The sequence below is a fragment of the Camellia sinensis genome, chromosome 9, assembly GCF_055761805.1.
Source record: "Camellia sinensis isolate YWXY chromosome 9, ASM5576180v1, whole genome shotgun sequence".
NCBI classification, from domain to species: Eukaryota; Viridiplantae; Streptophyta; class Magnoliopsida; order Ericales; family Theaceae; genus Camellia; species Camellia sinensis.
In genome coordinates, this window is record NC_138969.1 from 17093256 (window position 1) to 17115663 (window position 22408).

A 22408-nucleotide genomic window follows, 5' to 3' on the forward strand; every position below is an offset into this window, starting at 1 on the left:
TATTTCACTTTTGTAATGCAAAGTTTCTTGTCTACTCACTGCGAAACTCAGTTCAAGTCTTCCGATTAAAGTCTCCGGATTCGGAGCGCCCTTCGTGGATATCACGATTGGCCAAGACAAAAAGCCTCTGAATTCGAAGCCCCATCCATGCAGGTCACGTTTGGGCCGAATAAGTCTTCGGATTCGGAGCGCCCTTCGTGGATATCACGATTGGCCAAGACAAAAAGCCTCAGAATTCGGTGCCCCATTCGTGCAAATCACGTTTGGGCTGAATAAGCCTCCGGATTCGGAGCGGCCTTCGTGGTTATCATGATTGCCCAAGACAAAAAGCCTCTGAATTCGGAGCCCCATTTGTGCAGGTCACGTTTGGGCCGAATAAGTCTCCGGATTCGAAGCACCCTTCGTGGATATCACGATTGGCCAAGACAAAAAGCCTCCGAATTCGGAGCCCCATCAGTGCAGGTCACATTTGGGCTGAATAAGTCTCCGGATTCAGAGCGCCCTTTGTGGATATCACGATTGGCCAAGACAAAAGCCTTTGGATTCAGAGCGCCCTTCACGGCAAAAATTAAAGCATACATTCAAAATGAAGTGCTTTATTAAGTTGAGCCAGCAAAAACGGTGTAAACATAAATTGAAGCATACAAACATTCAAAATGAAATGCTTCATTAAGTTGAGCCGGCAAAAATCGTATACATAAATTAAAGCACACCAACATTCAAAATGAAATGCTTAATTAAGTTGATACATTCAAAATGAAGTGCTTTATTAAGTTGAGCCAGCAAAAACGGTATAAACATAAATTGAAGCATACAAACATTCAAAATGAAATGCTTCATTAAGTTGAGCCAGCAAAAATCGTATACATAAATTAAAGCACACCAACATTCAAAATGAAATGCTTAATTAAGTTGAGCCGGCACAAATCGTATAAACAAGTTGAAGCATGCAAATATTTAAAATAGAGTATTTTATTAAATTAACCAATAAATACATAGCTGACGCCCAATCTACGTTGGAGCGTTTATAATATGTTCAATTCTATTCGGTGTCACCCTCGTCATCGCTCTTTTTAATTTCGAAAACGCCAAAAGGAAAGTGATGACGTTGGAATAATGGCGATGCCGACTCAACTCCTGCTTCTTAGAGAGCTTTTGCGGCTTGGAGAGCCTTAATCCACTCATGCCTAAAGCCCCGATTCTCGCATCGGCATACCTTCTCTGCGAGTTCCTCCTTGGTCTTGTCTATCCTGACTTTTCGGCCATCGTGGAAGCCTTTTTCATAACCCACGGACCTTGTAGTCTCTACTGCAAACATGCTTGCTGTATCTCGATCGATAATTGCATGACTTATCAGTCATTGGGTCACTCTTTCCTCCACGACCGAGTAAGATTGTCTGGCTGCTCGCTGCTCGGCAGTTTGGGCCTTCCTTAGCTCACGCTCGGCCTTCTCCGCATGAGACTCCAAGTTTCGAATTCGTTCGTCCTTCTTCTCTATCTCCCACCGCGCGGCGCGCAGACGCATGCTGACTTCATAGGCGGTATACAGCCCTCTCACTGCTCCATGGATGCCCTATCGAAAACTTGGAAATCTTGTCGACCAACCATCGACTGCTGGACTTCTGGTGGAAAAATCTGTCAAGCGAACTCGACTGCTACACCTGGGTCGTTAACAATAGAATTTGCCTCCATCATCGGTTTATTCCCCACAAAAATCGCAAAACTCAACAGTCACGGCGTCACATCGGGCTCATTTCTCGGTCGCGATCGAGGGGAGTTGCCCCGTTGTTGTTTTTCTCTTTGGGGTGATCTACTCTGACGACTTGGGGGCTGACGTTTTTCCCGTTCCCTGGACATCCTACTTCCTGTGCATGTGGGCTCGCCGCTGCGATTCATTTTAGTGTCAAGCTCAGCCAATGTCCGCCCTTCTCCTCTGCTGTTGAAGAACAGTTTATTTGACATTCGCACTTATCTAACCTTCTGCAACAAACTGGTTAAAATTGAGTCTGAACACAATAAGTGGAATTACAGGTGCAAAGAACCCACCCCATTTATTCCTAACGCATGCAGCGCCCCCGAGGCAATTTCATTAATGCTAAACTCCAAAATCCCGATGCCGATCGACGTGTGCCGCAGCCACGCTATGAACTAATGATATTCGACTTTCGGAGTTCATACATTATCTGGGGCTAGGACAGACTTATTAATCTGATAGGCCAAATATTTGAGCTTGATGCTGATCAATCTGTGCTGCAGTCACTCCATGAACTAATGATATTCAGCTTTCGAAATTCATACATTGGCTGGGGCAATGGCAGACTTATTAATCTGATCGGCCAAATATCTAAGCTCAATGCCGATCGATTTGTGTCGCAACCACTCCATGAACTCATGATATTCGGCTTTTGAAGTTCATATATTGGCTGGGGTAAGGGCAGACTTATTAATCTGATCGACCAAATATCTAAGCCCGATGCTGATCGATCTGTGCCACAACCACTCCATGAACTAATGATATTCGGCTTTCAGAGTTCATACATTATCTGGGGCAAGGGCAGACTTATTAATCTGATCGGCTATTCGACGAGGATAAATTACTAAATTGCCTAGTTATCTAATCGACAAGTGTACACGAATGTTTTATCCAAAGTAGCAAAAAGTAATACCATTCATCAATAGCAAAATTAAGCACAAATAATAGCAAAGTACAAAGGAAATTTTCATTAGTAAATTGGGCACAGACTGTAGCCATTTTACATATGAAAACTACTAAACAAAAAGCTACAAGTTTATATGGAAATGCCTAGCAAAAACTTAAAAACTACTAAACGAAAAACTGCAACAATACATTCAAAATCCTTAAACAAAAACAACTAAAGTGTCGCCCTAATCAATCCTCGGAGTCAGACTCCAGCGGCTCAACGTCCACTTGCTCATATGGAATCGGTATAGCCAATGTCACATTAGCAGCGGCCAGGGCTTTGAGCCAGACGTGTTTAAATCCCCGATTTTCAAATTTAGGGACTTCTTCCACATAATTTGTGAGAGCAGCGCTTTGCCCAGGCTTGGAGTCGGCTACTTTCTTCGCCTTCTTCGATTCTTCCAATTCAGCCTCTAGTTTGGCAATCGCCTCTTGGGCTAACTTGAGCACATCTTCGCTCGCGTTTGCTCTCTCCTCGGCGGCCAATCTAAGCTGGTCTGAATTTCTCGCCCTTTCCATCTCGGCCTCAGCCCTTGCACCTTCTATTTTCGTCCTTGCTACTTCGAACTTGGCCCTACTCCTCTGGCCCTCAACTTCCGATTGTAAACAACCAATTCGTTCGATGGCGTCATGCTAGCGACGGCCTATCTCGGCTATCCTTTCGACTGTTTGCAAAACAGAAAATTAAAACCAAAACAATATATGCATAAAAGGAAAAGACAAGATCAAGGTATATACCAGAAGAGTCGATTGAGCAGCTAATGCTATTGCCAACAGATTCGGCTCCGCCCGGAAAGTCGACTTGTCAGCCGGCAATGAGACCAACGAAGCCATGCTCAACGCCACGGCTGGGTCTTTCATAGCCGACGCGTTAGAGGAGATCGACATGTTTCTTATCTTTGGTTGAACGACAAAAGGCACAACCACATCCGACTCCTCTAAGCGCAGCCGTTTGTCAGTGGGGTTTTCTTCAGAGCTGGCCTCGACCTCGGCAGGATGCTTCTCCACCCTTCGCTCAGCCTCCTGATTGGCCTGCACAACCATCTCCGACTCGACATTTCGGGTTTGAGTCGTCTCTTCCTCGATAACAGGCATGAAGGGCTCAGCTTCGGCAGTAGGTGGCACTTTACGTCGAATGGCCTCTACTCTTCGCCGCGCAGCCATTCTTTCCGTGTTTTTCTTTTTGGCGAGTTGTGTGAGTGACAACCCAACCATGTCTTCGGGGTACGCACTGGGTAGATCTTCTAAACCAGTAAAAATGTCGTCAAAGGGAAGGTCCCCTCAGCCCGAAGTGGACGGAGGGTTGGCTGAATTGAAGCCGGCTTCCTCAAAGGCCAACTTCAAAGCCTCGTCTACTTCGGCTTCGGACTGGTCTGACTCTTCAGCGACCTTAGCTACTTCCGTCAGCTCCGAATCAGACCCGTCGAAACCAACTTGCCGCAACTTTTTGAAGTTGGTTAAAACAAGAGCCGTAAGAAACTCTTCACCCCTCGGAATTGGGATGTTTTCTGCCGTCGAAAACGTCGTATACGTCAACTCGTATCGAAGGAGAATGTGGGCCCGCCCTCCCTTGTTTCTGAAGGCTTGGACGACAGAGGTATTTGAGCGTGGCTTTAATTTTCGTAAGATCGGTGTCGTCGGTTGAAATCAAAACTTTCTTCAAATCATTTCCTGCGCAAGCAAAACCATAAGACCGCAAAAATAAAACCTTGTAAATATAAAAAAAATAAACGCAAGGAGCTATATGGCCACTTGGTTCGCCCCTCCGTCTAGGAATAGGATCAAGGCGGTCTTCGTTTTCGCTGAATTCCCAGTTACCTCGGACAACGACCATGACATCATCGACTCGCTTGCTAGAGCTGGAAAGCATAGTCACTAATTGATGGTCGGTGTCCTTGGTCTTAAGGAAATAGCGTTCATGCCAGCCAGAAGACTTGGCCAAGGCATAACAATGCCGAATAACAGGTATGCCGAGGTTAATCCTAAGGCGACGGTTTAACTCTATAATCCCCGTTACGATTCTAAAAAAGTTGACATTGGGTTGGGAAGGGATTAGACCCCAATGACGAAAGACAGCCCTAAGGAATGGGTGAAGTGGGGAACGGACTCCGCCCTCTGCAATTGATAAACGAGGGAAGACGATTGTGCTTTTATCATCCCTCTCCATATTAAGAGTGCCGTCTGTCACAAGTGACAGACAGACGTCATCATGGGATAAAAAAATGGCGTCAAAAGCCAGAGACTCGATCCGCGGAGAGGAGGTCTTTCAAATGCTTTGCCATTTTTGTTAGCCTATAAGAGTATGCTAAACTAAAAACAAACCAGGAAAGGGGATTCAAAGCAGAGAGGAAGAGAACTTACAAGAGACGGAGAGGACAATGAAGGATAACTGGAAGTTGCAGAGATGAGTCAGAAGGCAGTCCAAAAACTTCAAGCATCCAAAAATGTGTATGCATTCGAAAAGACGACAAAATTTTAAATCACAATAAATGGAAGCGTACGAAGGGGCGAGAAGTTGAAATAATGACCGAAAGGTGTGTGCTCTGACATCCGCGTTAGAATAAGGTTAGTCGCTGAATTTCGGCTCTGACTTTTCGAGTTTGAAACCAAACACACCAGCTAACTGTCATTAGTGGAGTGTTTGGGGGCCAATTGTGGAGGTCGAATATCGGGAGACGTAAAGAGGCTGAATAGTTGGACCTGGAGAGTCGAAATTCATATATCGCATTCGGTCCTATTTTATACATACAAACCCAGAGGTACCTTATTTGGCCAAATAACCAGTTGAGTAAGGGGTCAAGTGAAGAGCGGTTTGCAATAAAAGGAGCTGAATAAATAGTTATACGACGAATTGAAGGTGGGCTTAGCCCTGAAGCCCAAGAAAGAAAAGATATAAATAGAAGAACATTATCCAGAGAGAGGTATGTGAGAACTAGTACGCATAACTTAAGATACAAGCAATCGAGAGAGTAGAGACAGACTTGTCCGTCAGAGTACTAATTCCGGCACCCCAAACCGGAGTGTTCATTCCTTTTCAGGTTACTAGCTGAGGATCTCGAGTGCCCCATTGGATCCAAAGAGTATTTCCAAAACCACACCCCCACGGCTCCCTTTATAGAAAAAATTACACATTAGTAACGTTTTTACAAAATATTTATAGATTAGTGAAAAAAATTATAAATTTAATTATTAATACTTATAAATTTTAAAGGTGTGTTTGGTAACGTTTACGTTTTCAATTTATATTTACAAAACTTTTATAAACTAGTTTTTGTTTAGGTTTAGAAAAATATAAACTACAAACCCGTTTGGTAATTGAAAAAATGTTTAAAACAATTTAAAAATATAAAAAAAGGTGAGAAATGGCAAGTAGTGACAAGTGGCGGCGGAAGACGGTGGTGGAAAGTGGTGGCGGTGGGTGGTGGGTGGTGGGTAGCTGGTGGTGGCGGGTGGGTGATGGTGGCGGGTGGTGGATGGTAGTGAGTGGGTGGTGGTGACAGGTGGGTGGCGAATGGCGGGTGGTGGTGGGTGGTGGCGGATGGGTGGTGGGTGGTGATGGTGGGTAGGTGGGTGACGGCGGTGGTGGGTGGTGGTGGCAGGTGGATGGAGGATGGCGGGTGGTGGCGGGTAGGTGGCGGGTAGGTGGCAGGTGGTGGTGGTGGTGGTGGGTGGGTGGGTGACGGTGGCGGGTGGTAGCGAGTGGGTGGTGGTAGTGGTGGATGGTGGGTGGTGGTGGCGGCGAGTGGGTGGCGGGTGGGTGGCAGGTGGTTGGTGGTGATGGGTGGCTGGTGGTGGTAGGTGGTGAATGGTGGGTGGTGAGTGGTGGTGGCAAGTAGGTGACGGGTAGTGGCGGCAGGCGGTGGATGGTACTAGCGGGTGGATGGCAGGTGGGTAGTGGGTAGTGATGGTGGTGGCGAGGGATGGGTGGCATGTGGGCGGCGAGTGGTAGTGGCAGGTGGTGGTGGGGGGTGGGTGGTGGGTGATGTGGCGGAAGACGGTACTGGAAAATGGTGGCGGGTGGTTACTAGTATTGGGTGTTAAAAAAAAAAAAAACTAAAAACTCAAAACGGGAACATATTTTTTGTGTTTTCATTTTCTGGTCAAATTTATAAACTGAGACCACTGATTTATAAATAAAAAATTTTACCAAACAAATTTTTGTTTGAGTTTTTTAAATTTTTATAAATATAAATAGAAAGCTGAAAACGTAAGTGTTACTAAACGGCTAATAATTGATTTGATATATTTTTTTTAAATACAGTAATTCTCCCTATTTTATACCAATCGTAATGGGGATGACATTTTGTTTTAACCAAGAAAAATCTATGTTATTCTCTTTTCTATGTCTCTTTATTTTTATTGTTTCTGTTGAACCATTCTTATGTAAAGAAACACACCGTAATCCGAGAAGTTGTATAGGGATAGATTAATGTTATTCTAATAAAAAGTTAAATTAATTTTTTAAATTTAGTGATGTGACAAGAAAAATAATAGTATAAAAGTTCATTTTGTAGATTCACTTTATAAAGACTCGATGACGTGTAAATGAAATGATTGGTGAATGATTTTAGAAGACATGAGAGAGAGATTTGCCTTATATAATTTAATACACTGTCACATCATTAGTTAATTTTTGGATTTGAATAGCACTATTTCTGTGACAATTTATTATAATATTTAAGACAACTTTCTCTTCTCTAATCATCAGTTAATTATTTCTCGTAAACTTCAATGAATCTATAAAATGGACTCGTATATTATTTTTTATAGGGATAATTTGACTAATTTGAGTAAAAAAAAAATGCAAGATATAATTTTACCAAAGCAAATTGTGTGTTTTACATGACAAAATGGATATATAAAAAGAAAGGTCAGAACATGCCTGGCCCTCTTAGGTGATCTTCCAAGGAATTGTTGGTGAGTTCTTTTCTGTTGTTTGTCGTTGGTGGGTGATTCTAGATGAGTTGCCCTTCAAGTTAAAAGATATAGAGGACACTAGAATCAAGTGTGTGAATGAATGTACAATAAATAAATAGTACTGTTACGTTCTTTGAATTTTTATTTTACATGTAAGATATTTATTTTTACTTACATGCAAAATATTCATTCATACAATTCAGGCGGAGTGTTTTTGTGTGGATCAAACATTTTTCATAAATAAATAACCAAATTTTAGGGACATTTTCCATAAATAAATAACCAAATTCATTTTAGGGAATTAAACAGTAGCATAACTTGTTTATAACTCACATTCCATACATACCTGGAACCTGAAGCGATTTCTTCGAGGTTGAAGAAATCGTATGCTTTATTGAAATAATCTGGGAACATTTCCGATAACTCTTTCTCTACAACTTCCTCCGTTTTCTCACGCGTATGTTCCTATGTCCCACATGTCATAAATATGAATTACTAACCCAGACAAAATCAACTTCTTTTTTTTTTTTCTCAATTATCAAAATCTCATTTTGATTATTTCACTCTCAATTGTGAATTTTAAGTTAATTTGCAATACGCTTCAGTCTATTTACCATCAATGATGCTTACGAAAATTTAAAATTCAAAGACCATAGTAAGATATTGGTGAAAATATAAGAACCAAATTGAGTTTTTAATAAAAATATGAAAATTACTTGCAGAACGATTATATGATAAGTTCTATCAATTTTATTAATTTTAAATGGACAAAATATTAATATTGTAATTTGACTTACATTATAAATAATTAATTATCACTGGAGGAGGCAAAATGAGATTTTGGTGAAACTATTAGAATATTTAATTTAATCAATGTTGTATAGAGTTTAATAGAGCCTATTACTCACACATTGTTGATACATGAAAATGTAAATAAATACGATTAAAAAAAAGGTGAAATTATTGTTTCATATGAGTTTATTACACAAAGACCTCTTTAATTATTACCAAATATCACTTTACTCATTTAATCTATGAAATTGTACATCTCGATCTCTTTAAATATAAAAATATAATTGCCATCTTCAAACCACTTCTAAAGAGGGTGAATTTGTACAATATTTATAATTCAGAGTATCAATATGTATGGATTGATAAAAGAATGAGTAAAATGATATTCGTTAATAGTTAAAAGAATATTGTATGATGATTGTTATTGTATCTTCGCATAATCATTATAAATAAATTTTCCTTCATCGCTGCTTCAAAAAAAAAAAAAAAACTATTTCAACAAACTAACCCTTGAAGGTAAACTTACACTGATGTGGACAATAGCATTCCTCACAAACTTGAAGACATCCCAGACAGTTAGACCATATGGGCTTCCAATTTTTTCTGCATGTCTTATAATCTCTGCGTAGTACTCTTTAACTTTAGCGCCTTTTTTTTTTGATTCATAAACTTCAACGTCTTTAATCCAATCATAACAACCCCAAGCATTTTTTTTTTTCATCCAAACATCTCTATAACAAACCCTAGCATTTGAGGCCTTTTTATGACCTGGGTACCTTTTTAGAGCATCCATCCTAACCGGTTGAAAGAACCTTTCCATTGGAGCCATTAAAATGGGATGAAAGTACAATTTTGACAGACTCCGCCTGTATATACATTAAACCCATGTAAGTAAACACAATTATAGCACTAATAAAAAAAATTAAATACAAAGACGATGAAATTTGTATTTTTATCATTCATAGTCATTTTTAATAAAATTTGTATTTTTGGAATTTACTTGTGTAGATCTATAAACAAAGACAATATTGGATATGAAATTACGTTAAAAAAAATAACAAATGAAATTTTCTCTATTTTTAATTTGAGTAATTGAGAAATTTTGTAGTTGCTGTGAAGAAACTATGAAAGTCTGCTCATTTGATAAATTTATCTAATTCTTATTCTTATTAGAAAAATGTTTGGAAGTTATAATTGAGTACCTCCAAATCCACCTCTAATGACATGGAGTAGACTATGTGAAGGGGGATCCACACTTTATTCTTTATCTCTCTACTTACTCTCTCTCTCTCTCTCATTAGAAGTCAAAATGAAGGTGGTGTATTAGAAGATGTGAAATCACTCTTTTTATTAACTGTGAAAATTTCTATGTTTTAGAAGTTAGTATGAAAATTTATGTAATTGAGAAATTTCTTAGTTAGCAATGAAATTTTTTAGTTAAAAAGTGAAAATTTTCAGGTTTTCTCGATTAAATTTAAAAAATATAAATTTTCTTAAAATGAATTCACTATACAAAAATATGAAATTTTAAAGTTTTGAATTACAAAACATTACTGCCTCCAAATTGTTTATATACCTAATAACAGAAGTTGTATCAATCAAATGGTGATTCACTATACTTAATAAAAATTTTATCGGATTTAATATAATAAAATGATAGATAATAGCACCAATAAAAAAAATTAAAAATACACAAATTAGAGATAAAAATGAGATTATATAGAGCATTGCTCGTAAAAAAAACTGACCATAGAAGGGGGAGGAAAAATGGAGATAGAAGTATAGAACTCTTACGCATTGTTGACTTCAGTGCTTTTGTAAAAATGCTTCAATTCCTTACGATCCCTACGACGATGAGGACCACGACCAATCACCGTCTTAAATAGAGTCTTCAAAGCTTCAAAATCTTGACGTAAATTTTCTTCGTGGGTTCGACGCTCATTGTCTCCCTCTAAAAACTCATTTCTTATGAAGGCAAATTTAGGCTTGTCATTCACAATCAAAATGTCGTTGATTGAGAGATTTCCATGAGTGTATCTTTGGCCATGAAGTTCACACATGCCAATTATAATGCCCCTGCAATAACATTATATTAGTTTGGCATCTTTTAAATAAGCCTACTTATTTAGGTAAATACACCTTTTTAGGACATATTATTTTTTATTTTTTTATATATTTTTTTTTAAAAAATTAAAAGTATATTTATTTAGATCATTCCATTAACAAGCTACTGCTACTACTACAACTATTATTATTATTATTATTATTATTATTATTATCTCCTATTGATTGTTAAAAAGAAAAAAAAAATCAATTATTAACTAAAAAACCCATTTTATAGAAATATATTTAACTCATTTGACCGACCCCACTTTGTCTCACAATGCGAACTTCAGCCACTTCAAAACAAAAAAAAAATGTTTAAAAAGCCAAAAATGTTAGCATATGCCAAACAGAACTACTTTTCTTCTTCTTTTTTTTTTTTTTCTTTTTTTTTTTATATATTTTAATATTAACTTTTTTTTGTTGCCTTATGTTTAGCCAATAATAAGGTAGCGTTGGGTTTAGTTTTAAAATCATAATTTGAGAATGGAGTTATATTTCAAGTTTGTGAGTTGTTAAATCATGATTTGAAAAGAGAAAATTTGTTAGTTATGAGTTTTGAAAAAGAGTTTTAAATTGAATTTTGAATTTTTGAAATGAGTTTTGAAATAAGAAAAATTGTTTGGTTATGAGTTTTGAAAAGAGTTTTCAAAACTTAATTCAAAACTTATAACTCATAACCAAGCACACAACTCAAAATTCTAAAAAAATTTTATTTAAAGCTCATAACCAAACTCTTTTTAAAATTCAATTCAAAAAAACAATTATTGAATTTTTTTTAAAAAAAAATTCAAAAAATTCCGAAAATATTTTTTTATGCAAAATATTAAAAAATATATATTATTTTTTCTTAAAAAAAATATTCAGCTAGTACTTTAAAATTACTTTTGATTGTATATTTGATTGAAATTTTTTTTTAATTGTTTTGTTTAAAAATATATTTTTTATTTTTTAAAAAAGACTGACAAATTAATTTTTATTTAAAATTTTTTTTGTTAATTTTAAATAAATGGCTAAATATTTTTTCATTTTAGTCTAAAAAAATAATTTCTATATTTAAAAAATATCAAAAACAAATATAATTTTTTTTTAGCCCGGATTTTTTATGCCAAACAAAGCCTAAGACATATAGAATGATACAGTGGTCCATGATAAAAAAAATTTGTGGCTCAAAAGTGTCGTAGCTCAAATTTTGTGGCTCAAAAGTGGCTCAAATGGCCAAAACGACGTCGTTTTGGCCATTTTTATGTTGTTCTGTACTCAAAACGACGTCGTTTTGGCCATTTGAGCCACTTTTGAGCCACAAAATTTGAGCTACGTAGCATTGTCGAAAAAATAATTCGGAAATGTTTTTAAACAAATAATTTTTTAAAGCAAAATACTCAGTTGTTTCTGTTGGGCTATAGCTTTTTTAATCCATTTTGACTTGTTTAAGTAATAATTGGAAAAAATAATTTTTTTTATAAGATTTATCTATATTTTGGAAATTACTAAAAAAGGGTCATTTTTTCAAACTTTATTTTTTTCATTAAAGAAATCTTGTAAAATGTGCATTATTATTATTATTATTATTATTATTATTATTATTATTATTATTATTATTATTATTATTATTATTATTATTATTTATTTATTTTAGTCGTCATGTTCATCTAGTATAGAAAAAATCTACAAATGAAAAAAATATACATGTATTTTTTTTTTTGAAAAAACTACTAAAGACCAATAAATAAAAGAAAAAAAAAGGCACATTACCTGACCTTTTCAATAAAAAAAAAACTAATTTTTTAGTATTTTCCAATTACATTAATTCTTTTAGTAATAAATTTATCTTTTTTTAAAAAAAATTATTTATGGATGGGAGCAATAATTTTATCTTTGAAAAGAAAAAAAAATGTGTTGTTAAAATAATAATAATAATAATAACAACGTTACAAACAAAACACTAAAAAAACGCAATTGTCAAACTCAACCTAAAAAAAACAATCATGAAATCCGAGTGGAGCCTAGCCACACTATGATGCTCATTATGAATAGACCGTAGGGTAAAATAAAAGAAAGTGGTTGAGACCCCTCCAATCATCACCCTACCCCTCCATACATACGTGGTGGGTGGTGATTGGAGGAGAAGGGAAAAAAAAAAAAAAAAAAATTGTCCAATCAGAGAGGGAGAGGGTCAAAAATCACCACCCCACCACTCCACACATACGTGACGAGTGGTGATTGGAGGAGAAGGAAAAAAAAAAAAAAAAAAAAAAATTGGCCAATCAGAGAGGGATAGGATCAAAGGGAGTGCCTCTTTAAGGGGATCAAACTCATTTTTAAAAAAAAAAATAGTGTATCCGTAAAAGGGCTGGTAAGACATACCGGATTATATCTTGATATTGTGAGGTAAGTCGTGAACCGTTCCAAATTGTCTTTTTATATTCTTCTAAGCTATATTGAATCTTGTCCACAGCAAGCCAGTGGTGTTCTTGGTGTTCTATGATGAAATATGACTTGAGAAAGCTCACACCTTGGAGTTTTGACAAATTCTTATGAACTTTCTTTGCTTCATTCTTATTTTTAAATCCCAAAAATGACCTCTCAACTTTCATATCTTCTATTTGTACCCATCCATGCCGAATAGAATTGTCAGTTGAATCCTCTATTTTGTATGCAACAGAAACTTCTATTGAACCACTCTACAAATCAGAATATACACACATATAATCAGAACCTCAAAATATAGAAAAATCTCAATTATAAAAAATGAAAAATAAAAAATTCAATTTTCATAAAAAAATATTTAAATTTTCAGTTTTAACTTCAATTAAGGGGGCTCACTTCTGGTGTAGATTTCGTAACACACATGCACAACCATTAGTCTACATATATATGAGCAATATATATGTACATATATATAACATATGCAAGCGGATTTTTAAATGTTGGTGTGGGGTGGGGGATGGCACCCTAAGCCATATGGTAATTCTATTACTGTGATTGTCACATAATTTTTTTATTGACATATCTAAAATTTGTATCTGTAAACTGATTTTCATGTTTATAAAATTAAACCGAGCTGACATAATAAAATTAATATCATTTTAAAGATAGAATTTGTAGTGATGAAATACTCTACTTTTGGGACCAAAATTTTTGTCTAAAAAAGAAAACATTTTTTTTGCATCAATTTTTTGTTTCTAAAAGTACATTTATTAGTGACTTTTTTAAAAATTTATCGCTAAATTTTTTTTAAAGCTGCGACTTTTTAGCAACTATCGGAATTGATTTCCAAATATTTTTTATAACAAAATTTTCACTTTTGGGACAAAATTTGGTTCCTTAAAAAACCCTTATATATTGTGGTGGTGTGGTTCAGATTGATTTACAATTCAAGAGTTAAATCTGTATCATGCATTACGTTTCTGGGTAAAATTTTAGACTTCTATTTTGTGTACTTAGCTTTCCTATGCGCAAAAAAAAAAAAAAAAAAAAACCCTTTAAAACGTCAATCATCTTTCTGGTTGATTGATTTTTTTCCAATGAAAATAGTAAATGTGTAACATATGTCCCGAGCAAAAAAATGTAACATATATCAATGGGAGTCAAGTGATCATCCACCAGAACTATTGTACTTTATTAAGATGTTAAGAATTTAACTCACTACTTGTGTAAAAGTTTATTTTCTTAATTTTATTTGGAGTCCCTCTTCCCTCTTTGGTGTTGGGATATACCTCCTTATTGGAGTGTGGGACCCAATTGATTTATTAAAAGAGTTTGATTTAGTTTGGTATTAGTTATAATATATTTTTATATATGATATCTAATTTTGTGGAGACCTAATCCAATTTGAAAACAATTTGGGTTTGATTACAAAACCCTAGATTCACAATACATATTGGGGTATTGTTTTTCCCAAGAAAAACGTGAGCGGCAGCAGCTTTGGTGCTTTGCTTCAATTGGTATTGTTTGTAATTCTTGATTTGACTTGGTCAATCAAAAATTGGTGCTTTGATTTGTGAAGAAGTTTGGTTCAATTTTCGGTTCTGATTTGGTTCGTTATTTTGGATCTTCTTCAACTCTGATTCTGAAGATTTTGGTTCTTCTATTTGGTGAGGTCTTTCCTCTTTGTTTATTTGTGATTATTTGGAATTCACCTAAGGGTGGTTTTGTGAGACCATTAGTGTCTCGTTTGTAATCGTTTGGAACTTATTTGGTTGATAGTGGAATCGGATTTCGATCCCGTGGACGTACCTCACATTGAGGGAACCACGTAAAAATTCTTGTGTTGCCTTTGATTTAATTTTTCCGCATTAGTTTTTATTCCCATTGATTGATTTACTTGTGGGGAATCACATCGATTTTCCCTAACAACTGGTATCAGAGCTTACGATTTATTTGGGTTTAGTTATTTGTGTAAATCAATGGAGGGGAATGTGGGTCGTATGTCTAGCTTCAATGGAAGTAATTGGGTAACTTGGAAAACTAAAATGGAGGACCTATTATTTTGTAAAGATTTATATGGACCCATTGAGGGTGATTCTGGCAAACCCGAGGGTATGAAAGATGATGAATGGAATAGGCTTAATCGAAAAGCCGTTGGTGTTATCCGTCAATGGATTGATGACAGTGTGTTTCATCATGTTGCTACTGAAACTTCAGCACATGATTTATGGAAAAAATTAGAGGGCCTTTATGATAGGAAATCAGCCTCAAATAAAGCTTTTCTGTTTCGTAAGTTGGTTAATTTAAAATATAAAGAGGGCAGCCCTATTCCGGAACATCTGAATGAAATAAAGAGTATTGTTAACCAACTTGCTTCTATGAAAATTGTTTTTGATGATGAGTTGCAGGCTTTGATGCTACTTAGTTCTTTGCCCGAAAGTTGGGAGACTTTGGTTGTGACCGTCAGTAATTCGGCGCCCGATGGAGTTGTCACAATGGGCCAAGTCACTAGTAGCCTGTTGAATGAAGAAACTAGAAGAAAATCAGCGGGTTCCTCTCATTCAGAAGCATTTGTTGTGAGAGGCCGAAGCAAATCAAGGGGGAGGAGTAAGACTCCTCATGGTCGTGATCAAAGCCGTGACAAATCAAAAGATGGTGCTTTTTCAAAGAAAGACATTGAGTGCTATTATTGCCATGAGAAAGGGCACATGAAGCGGGAATGCCGAAAGCTCAAGAATAAGGAGAAAAGGCGTGACAAAAGTGTGGACAAGAAGCAAGAAGACACAACGGCAGTTACTACCAATGCTGATCTCATGGTCGTTTGTGAAGATGATTGTATCAATTTTGTGGGCCAAGAGAGCAATTGGGTGATTGATTCCGGTGCTTCTTTTCATGTGACTTCTCGAGTTGATTTCTTCACTACCTACACCGATGGAGATTATGGTTTTGTTCGAATGGGTAATGAAGGTTTGTCCAAGATTATAGGTATGGGTGATGTTTGCTTGGAAACAAATTTGGGCTGCAAGTTATTGCTTAAAGACGTGAGGCATGTTCCCGACATTCGCCTCAATTTGATCTCTACTGGGAAGCTAGATGATGAAGGCTTCAACAACAAATTTGGTGATGGAATATGGAAGCTCACAAAGGGTTCCTTGGTGGTGGCTAAGTGTAAGAAGACTCATACACTTTATTCGATGCAAGGAAAAATTTGTAAAGGTGTTGTCAATGCACTTGAAGAAGATACTTCTACTGAATTATGGCACAAGCGGCTTGGCCATATGAGTGACAAGGGGCTGCAAGTATTGTTCAAGAAAGAGCTTCTACCCGGTTTGAAAGGTACACATCTTAAAACTTGTGTTCATTGTTTGGCGGGTAAACAACATAGAGTTTCTTTTCATAAAAATGTTGCTTCTAGAAAAGAAAATGTTTTGGAGTTGATTCATTCGGATGTTTGTGGTCCTTTAAAAGTTAGAACACATAGTGGTGCACTTTATTTTGTTACTTTCATTGATGATTATTCAAGGAAAGTTTGGGCTTTTTTACTAAAAACTAAAGATCAAGTTCTAGAAGTATTTAAGCATTTTCAGGCCATGGTTGAAAGAGAAACAGGGCAGAAATTGAAGTGCATCCGATCAGACAATGGTGGTGAATACATTGGGCCATTTGATGAGTATTGTCGCAGCCAAGGTATTCGACACCAAAAGACAGTTAAGAAGACTCCTCAACAAAATGGCGTTGCCGAGAGGATGAACCACACAATTGTGGAAAGAACAAGGTGTTTGCTTTCACAAGCTAAATTGCCAAGATCCTTTTGGGGTGAGGCGTTGAAGACAGCGGTTGACGTGATCAATTTGTCTCCTTCCTATCCATTGAATGGTGATGTTCCAGAAAGAGTTTGGACCGATAAAGATGTGTCTTATGAGCACTTGAGAGTGTTTGGTTGCCGAGCTTTTGTTCACATTCCAAAAGATGAGAGGTCCAAGCTTGATAGCAAGTCAAGACAATGTATTTTTCTTGGCTATGGGCGTGATGAATTTGGGTATAGATTGTGGGATCCGGTCGACAAGAAAGTCATTCGAAGCCGTGATGTTGTGTTTCTTGAAGACCAAACAATTGAAGACTTTGGCAAAGGTGATCAACCGGAGCCAAAAACTAGTGATCTCATTGACATGGATTCATCTCCTTCATCTTCAGTTAATGATGAAAATGGGGGAGATGTGCAGCCACCTATTGAAGATGTAGAGGATGATGCTAATTCTAATGAAGTTGAGCCAGAAATTGAGGAAGAGCATCCAACTCAAGAATCGCCACCACAACTTGAGTTAAGAAAATCTACAAGGGACCGACAACCTTCAAGAAAGTATCCTCCCAATGAATTTGTGTTGATTTCTGATCAAGGGGAGCCTGAGAGCTACCAAGAAGCAATTGAGCATGCAAAGAAAGGCGATTGGAAAAAGGCCATGGAAGAGGCGATGAATTCCTTAGTTGACAATCACACTTATGATTTAGTGAAGTTGCCTAAGGGGAGGAAAATTCTGAAAAATAAGTGGGTTTTCAAATTGAAGAATGATGGCAAGAATCTGAGGTACAAAGCGCGTCTTGTTGTGAAAGGCTTTGGGCAAAAGAAAGGCATTGACTTTGACGAGATTTTCTCACCTGTTGTAAAGATGTCTTCTATTCGGGTTGTACTTGGCATGGCTGCAAGTATGAACCTTGAAGTTGAACAACTTGATGTGAAGACCGCATTTCTTCATGGTGATCTTGAAGAAGAAATTTACATGGAGCAACCGGAAGGATTTGTGGAAAAAGGGAAAGAGAAATTTGTTTGCAAATTGAAGAAAAGTTTGTATGGCCTCAAGCAAGCCCCGCGGCAATGGTACAAAAAATTTGACTCTTTCATGATGAATAATGGTTTTTCTAAAACCACTTCGGACCATTGTGTGTTTGTGAAAAATTTTCCAGATGGTAAATTTATTATTCTTTTGCTTTATGTTGATGATATGTTAATTGTGGGTCAAGATTCTACCATGATAAACAGGTTGAAATTGGAGTTAAGCAAGTTTTTTGCTATGAAAGATTTGGGACCGGCAAAGCAAATTCTTGGTATGAAAATTGTTCGTGATCGCAAAGAGGGGCTGATTTGGTTGTCTCAAGAAAGCTACATCGAGAAAGTTCTTGAGAGGTTTAATATGGATAAAGCAAAGCCGGTTGGTTGTCCACTTGCGGGTCACTTTAAGCTTAGTTCGAATCAATGTCCTATAAGTGAGAAAGACAAAGAAGAGATGTTGAAAGTTCCTTATGCTTCAGCAGTTGGTTCTTTGATGTACGCCATGGTTTGTACAAGGCCGGATATTGCTCACGCCGTTGGTGTGGTGAGTCGGTTTCTCTCTAATCCGGGTAAAGAACATTGGGCAGCGGTAAAATGGATTTTAAGATATCTTCGAGGGACTTCGAAGGTGTGTTTGTGTTTTGGAGATGGTAAGCCGATGCTTGATGGGTTCACAGATTCTGACATGGCTGGTGATGTTGATTCTCGGAAATCTACTTCGGGGTATTTGATGACTTTTGCAGGGGGAGCTGTGGCATGGCAATCTAAATTACAAAAATGTGTTGCTCTCTCAACTACCGAAGCTGAATTTATTGCCATTACAGAAGCTTGCAAAGAAGAGTTATGGCTGAAGAAATTTTTGCAAGAATTGGGTTTGAAGCAAGAAAAGTATATGCTTTATTGTGATAGTCAAAGTGCTATTCACTTGAGTAGAAATTCTACTTTTCATTCGAGATCGAAACACATTGATGTGAGATACCATTGGATTCGTGATGTGTTAGATTCGAAATTGTTACAACTCGAAAAGGTTCACACAGATGATAATATTTCAGATATGTTGACAAAGACTTTGTCGAGAGACAAACATTTAAAGTGTCGAACTTTGGCGGGTATGGTTGATATCTCCACCTAAGTCGGTAGGGGGAGAATTGTTGGGATATACCTCCTTATTGGAGTGTGGGACCCAATTGATTTATTAAAAGAGTTTGATTTAGTTTGGTATTAGTTATAATATATTTTTATATATTATATCTAATTTTGTGGAGACCTAATCCAATTTGAAAACAATTTGGGTTTGATTACAAAACCCTAGATTCACAATACATATTGGGGGTATTGTTTTTCCCAAGAAAAACGTGAGCGGCAGCAGCTTTGGTGCTTTGCTTCAATTGGTATTGTTTGTAATTCTTGATTTGACTTGGTCAATCAAAAATTGGTGCTTTGATTTGTGAAGAAGTTTGGTTCAATTTTCGGTTCTGATTTGGTTCGTTATTTTGGATCTTCTTCAACTCTGATTCTGAAGATTTTGGTTCTTCTATTTGGTGAGGTCTTTCCTCTTTGTTTATTTGTGATTATTTGGAATTCACCTAAGGGTGGTTTTGTGAGACCATTAGTGTCTCGTTTGTAATCGTTTGGAACTTATTTGGTTGATAGTGGAATCGGATTTCGATCCCGTGGACGTACCTCACATTGAGGGAACCACGTAAAAATTCTTGTGTTGCCTTTGATTTAATTTTTCCGCATTAGTTTTTATTCCCATTGATTGATTTACTTGTGGGGAATCACATCGATTTTCCCTAACAACATTTGGGAGTTTATATATAGTTATAATTTATACCCTAATTGGCTATTTATTCAATTTCATTGAATTTTTGACCTACATTGTAATAAAAAAATAACATACCTAATGCGTTTTTATTTTTGGAAATTTTACACATTTCCTAGCAATAGGTTTACCTTTCTAATCAAGTCAGGCAAAAAAATTATAACCAAATGAAACAAACCTTGCTAAAATAAATAAATAACAAACAAACACGAGAAATGTTTTTTGTCCCGAATTCTCGACCCGAATGCCCCCTAATGCCCAAAACGACGTCGTTTTGGGCATTATTTTTTTTATTTATTTCTTCTTCTTCTTCTTCCATTTTCAGTCTGAACCAGAGAGGGAGAGGGAGAGAAAGAGAAGAGAGAAAGAGAGAAAGAGAGAGAGAGAGAGAAGAGAGGTCGCCGGTCGTCGTCGTCGGCCTAGCCGAGCTCGTCGCAGCCTCCGACCGTCGCCTCCGAGCTCGCAGCCCCGCCGAGCTCGTCACAGCCTCCGATTGCCGCCTCCGCCTCTGCCTCTCCTCTCCCTGTGAGTATGCCCCCTCTAGTCCCCTCCTCCTCCTCCTTCCTCCTCCTCCTCCTTCTTCCTTCTTTTGCTGAAAAAAAAAAAAAAAGGAATTTGGGGCATTCGGGGGAGCTCAGATTCGAGCTCCCAATCGCGATTGAACAAACAAACCAACAAAGAAATAAACAAACCGGTGTGTCTCCTTGTGCAGCCATCTATATTCCCCTGCAAGAAACATATTACATTCTCAATACACCCCCCACTATAGGAAGCCAACTATACTACAAATTAAAAAAAAAAAATAAATCAATAAAAAATAAAAATAAATAAAAAAAATACTTACAAAAGAACATTTATACATTACAATATGAGTCTAAAAAAATATCCAAGAAAAACCTAGAAAAATACCCATAAATTTTAAGATATCTTTTCATAAGCCGTAAGTATTTCTGATAGAAAGCATAGAGGAAAGCATGGTACACTCTCATAATCACAGATTCGAGTTAAAATTCAGCACAAGACCCCAAGTTACAAATTATAATGCAAATTTCATAATAATGCAAAAAATTATGACATTTCATTGAAATTTTAAATTAATGATTTATAATTATTGTGTCATTTGGAATTTTAAAATATCACTTAATTGCTTTTTTTATTAAATAAAAATATAAATATGTTGAGGCCACTATTTCGCTAACATCTTACCTTGCTCTTCGACGTCTTTACTTTTAAGGTGTAAGTTGGTGGATAAAATTCAACTGATACAACAAAGAGCGGCGAAGAGACAGAGAGAATATCAAGACACTCACCTGTTAATTGTTTTCTTTTTCTTTTTCTTTTTTCCTTTTCTATGTGGATGTTGAAGCGCGGAGAGACTCAGCGGAGATAACCCAATACGAACTGGTTGATGGAGAGGAAACAAGAGGGAGCATATAAAAGGGGAGAGAGAGAGAGAGAGAGAGAGAGAGAGATATGGGAGAAGAAAAAGTAAGCGAATAAGGCAGACACTTGGGTTTTACGAGTGCACATCTGAAAATTAGCATTTTAATGGGAATAATTTAAAATTAAATATAATTTTTAGGGAGGTATAAATAAGTCTCTGTCTTGTATAAACAAAAATTATAGTAGCGTTGAGTAGAATTTTCTAAATATGATTTGAAAATAATAGTTATATTTTGAATTTGTGACTTTTAAAATTATGATTTGAGTGTGTAAAATTTGTTTGGTGAATGAGTTTTGAATTGAGTGAGAAAATTTTGATGTAATATATGATATTTGATACAATTTATTTATTTATTTTTTTTTTTATGGGCAAAGAAAAAACTTTATTGATGAAATAACACATACAAAATATGATAAATTACATTAATAACACATTTGATGTAAAAACTTACAACTCATAACCAAACACAACTCAAAATTCTATTCAAAATTCATAATTTTCTAAAAAAAATATAAAAAAAATCAAGTGCCAATTGTAAAAATAAAAAAATAAAAAAATTTGCACTATTCTGATCAACGAGCTGGACGTTCGGGGGACGACTGGTTGACCCAAATTTTCTTAAATAGATATAAAATTAATTTTCAAAAACGATAATCAAACCCTAGGTGCAAATCAAGAGGTAAAACTATGGTTGCGTTTGGTAGAGTTTTGTAAATATGATTTGAAAGTATGAGTTATATTTTGAGTTTGTATGTTTTGAAATTATGATTTGAGTGTAGAAAATTTGTTTGGTTGTGATTTTTGAATAGAGTTTTGAATTGAGTGTAAAATTGAGTTTTGAAAGTTTGATTTGACATGTGAAGTTAGAAAATTTGTTTGGTTATGAGTTTTGGAAAGAGTTTTCAAAACTTAATTCAAATTGTTACAACTCATAACAAAACACACTACTTTCACACAATTAAAAATTCTGATCAACACTCATAACCGAATTCTTTTTAAAATTCAATTAAAAAAATTATTATTAACAGAAAATAACATTAATCAATTTTTTAATTGAAAATACTACAAAGGAAATATTTTTTTTTCAATATAAATATTCAAAAAATTTAAATTATAAATATATAAATAATTTAAATAATCTAAAACATTTAATAAGTAAAAAATTAAAATAAATATTCAAAAAATTTAAATCCTAAAAATTTAAATAATTTAAATAATTTAAAATTTGAATATTTTAAATTTAAAAACAACTCTACACTTAAATCGTAACCTAACATATAAAACAAAACTCAATTAATAAATTATTTTTGAAATTCATAATCAAACACATAACTCGAAACTTCATACTACTTTCACAACTTTACACTC

At 35.9% G+C, this 22408-nt stretch overlaps 1 protein-coding gene across 1 annotated transcript; it reads right to left on the reverse strand.

Annotated features, from left to right (window-relative positions):
• Positions 1–7906: 7906 nt before the first annotated feature.
• On the reverse strand, positions 7907–20322 carry LOC114261946 (uncharacterized). The gene is made up of 5 exons (XM_082888808.1): positions 20289–20322; positions 12881–13197; positions 10205–10486; positions 8937–9276; positions 7907–8083 (listed from the first exon to the last, which is right to left on the reverse strand). Exons 1-5 carry the CDS (start codon positions 20310–20312, stop codon positions 7907–7909), a joined length of 1140 nt encoding a protein of 379 aa, XP_082744934.1. The 5' UTR covers positions 20313–20322.
• Positions 20323–22408: the final 2086 nt, after the last annotated feature.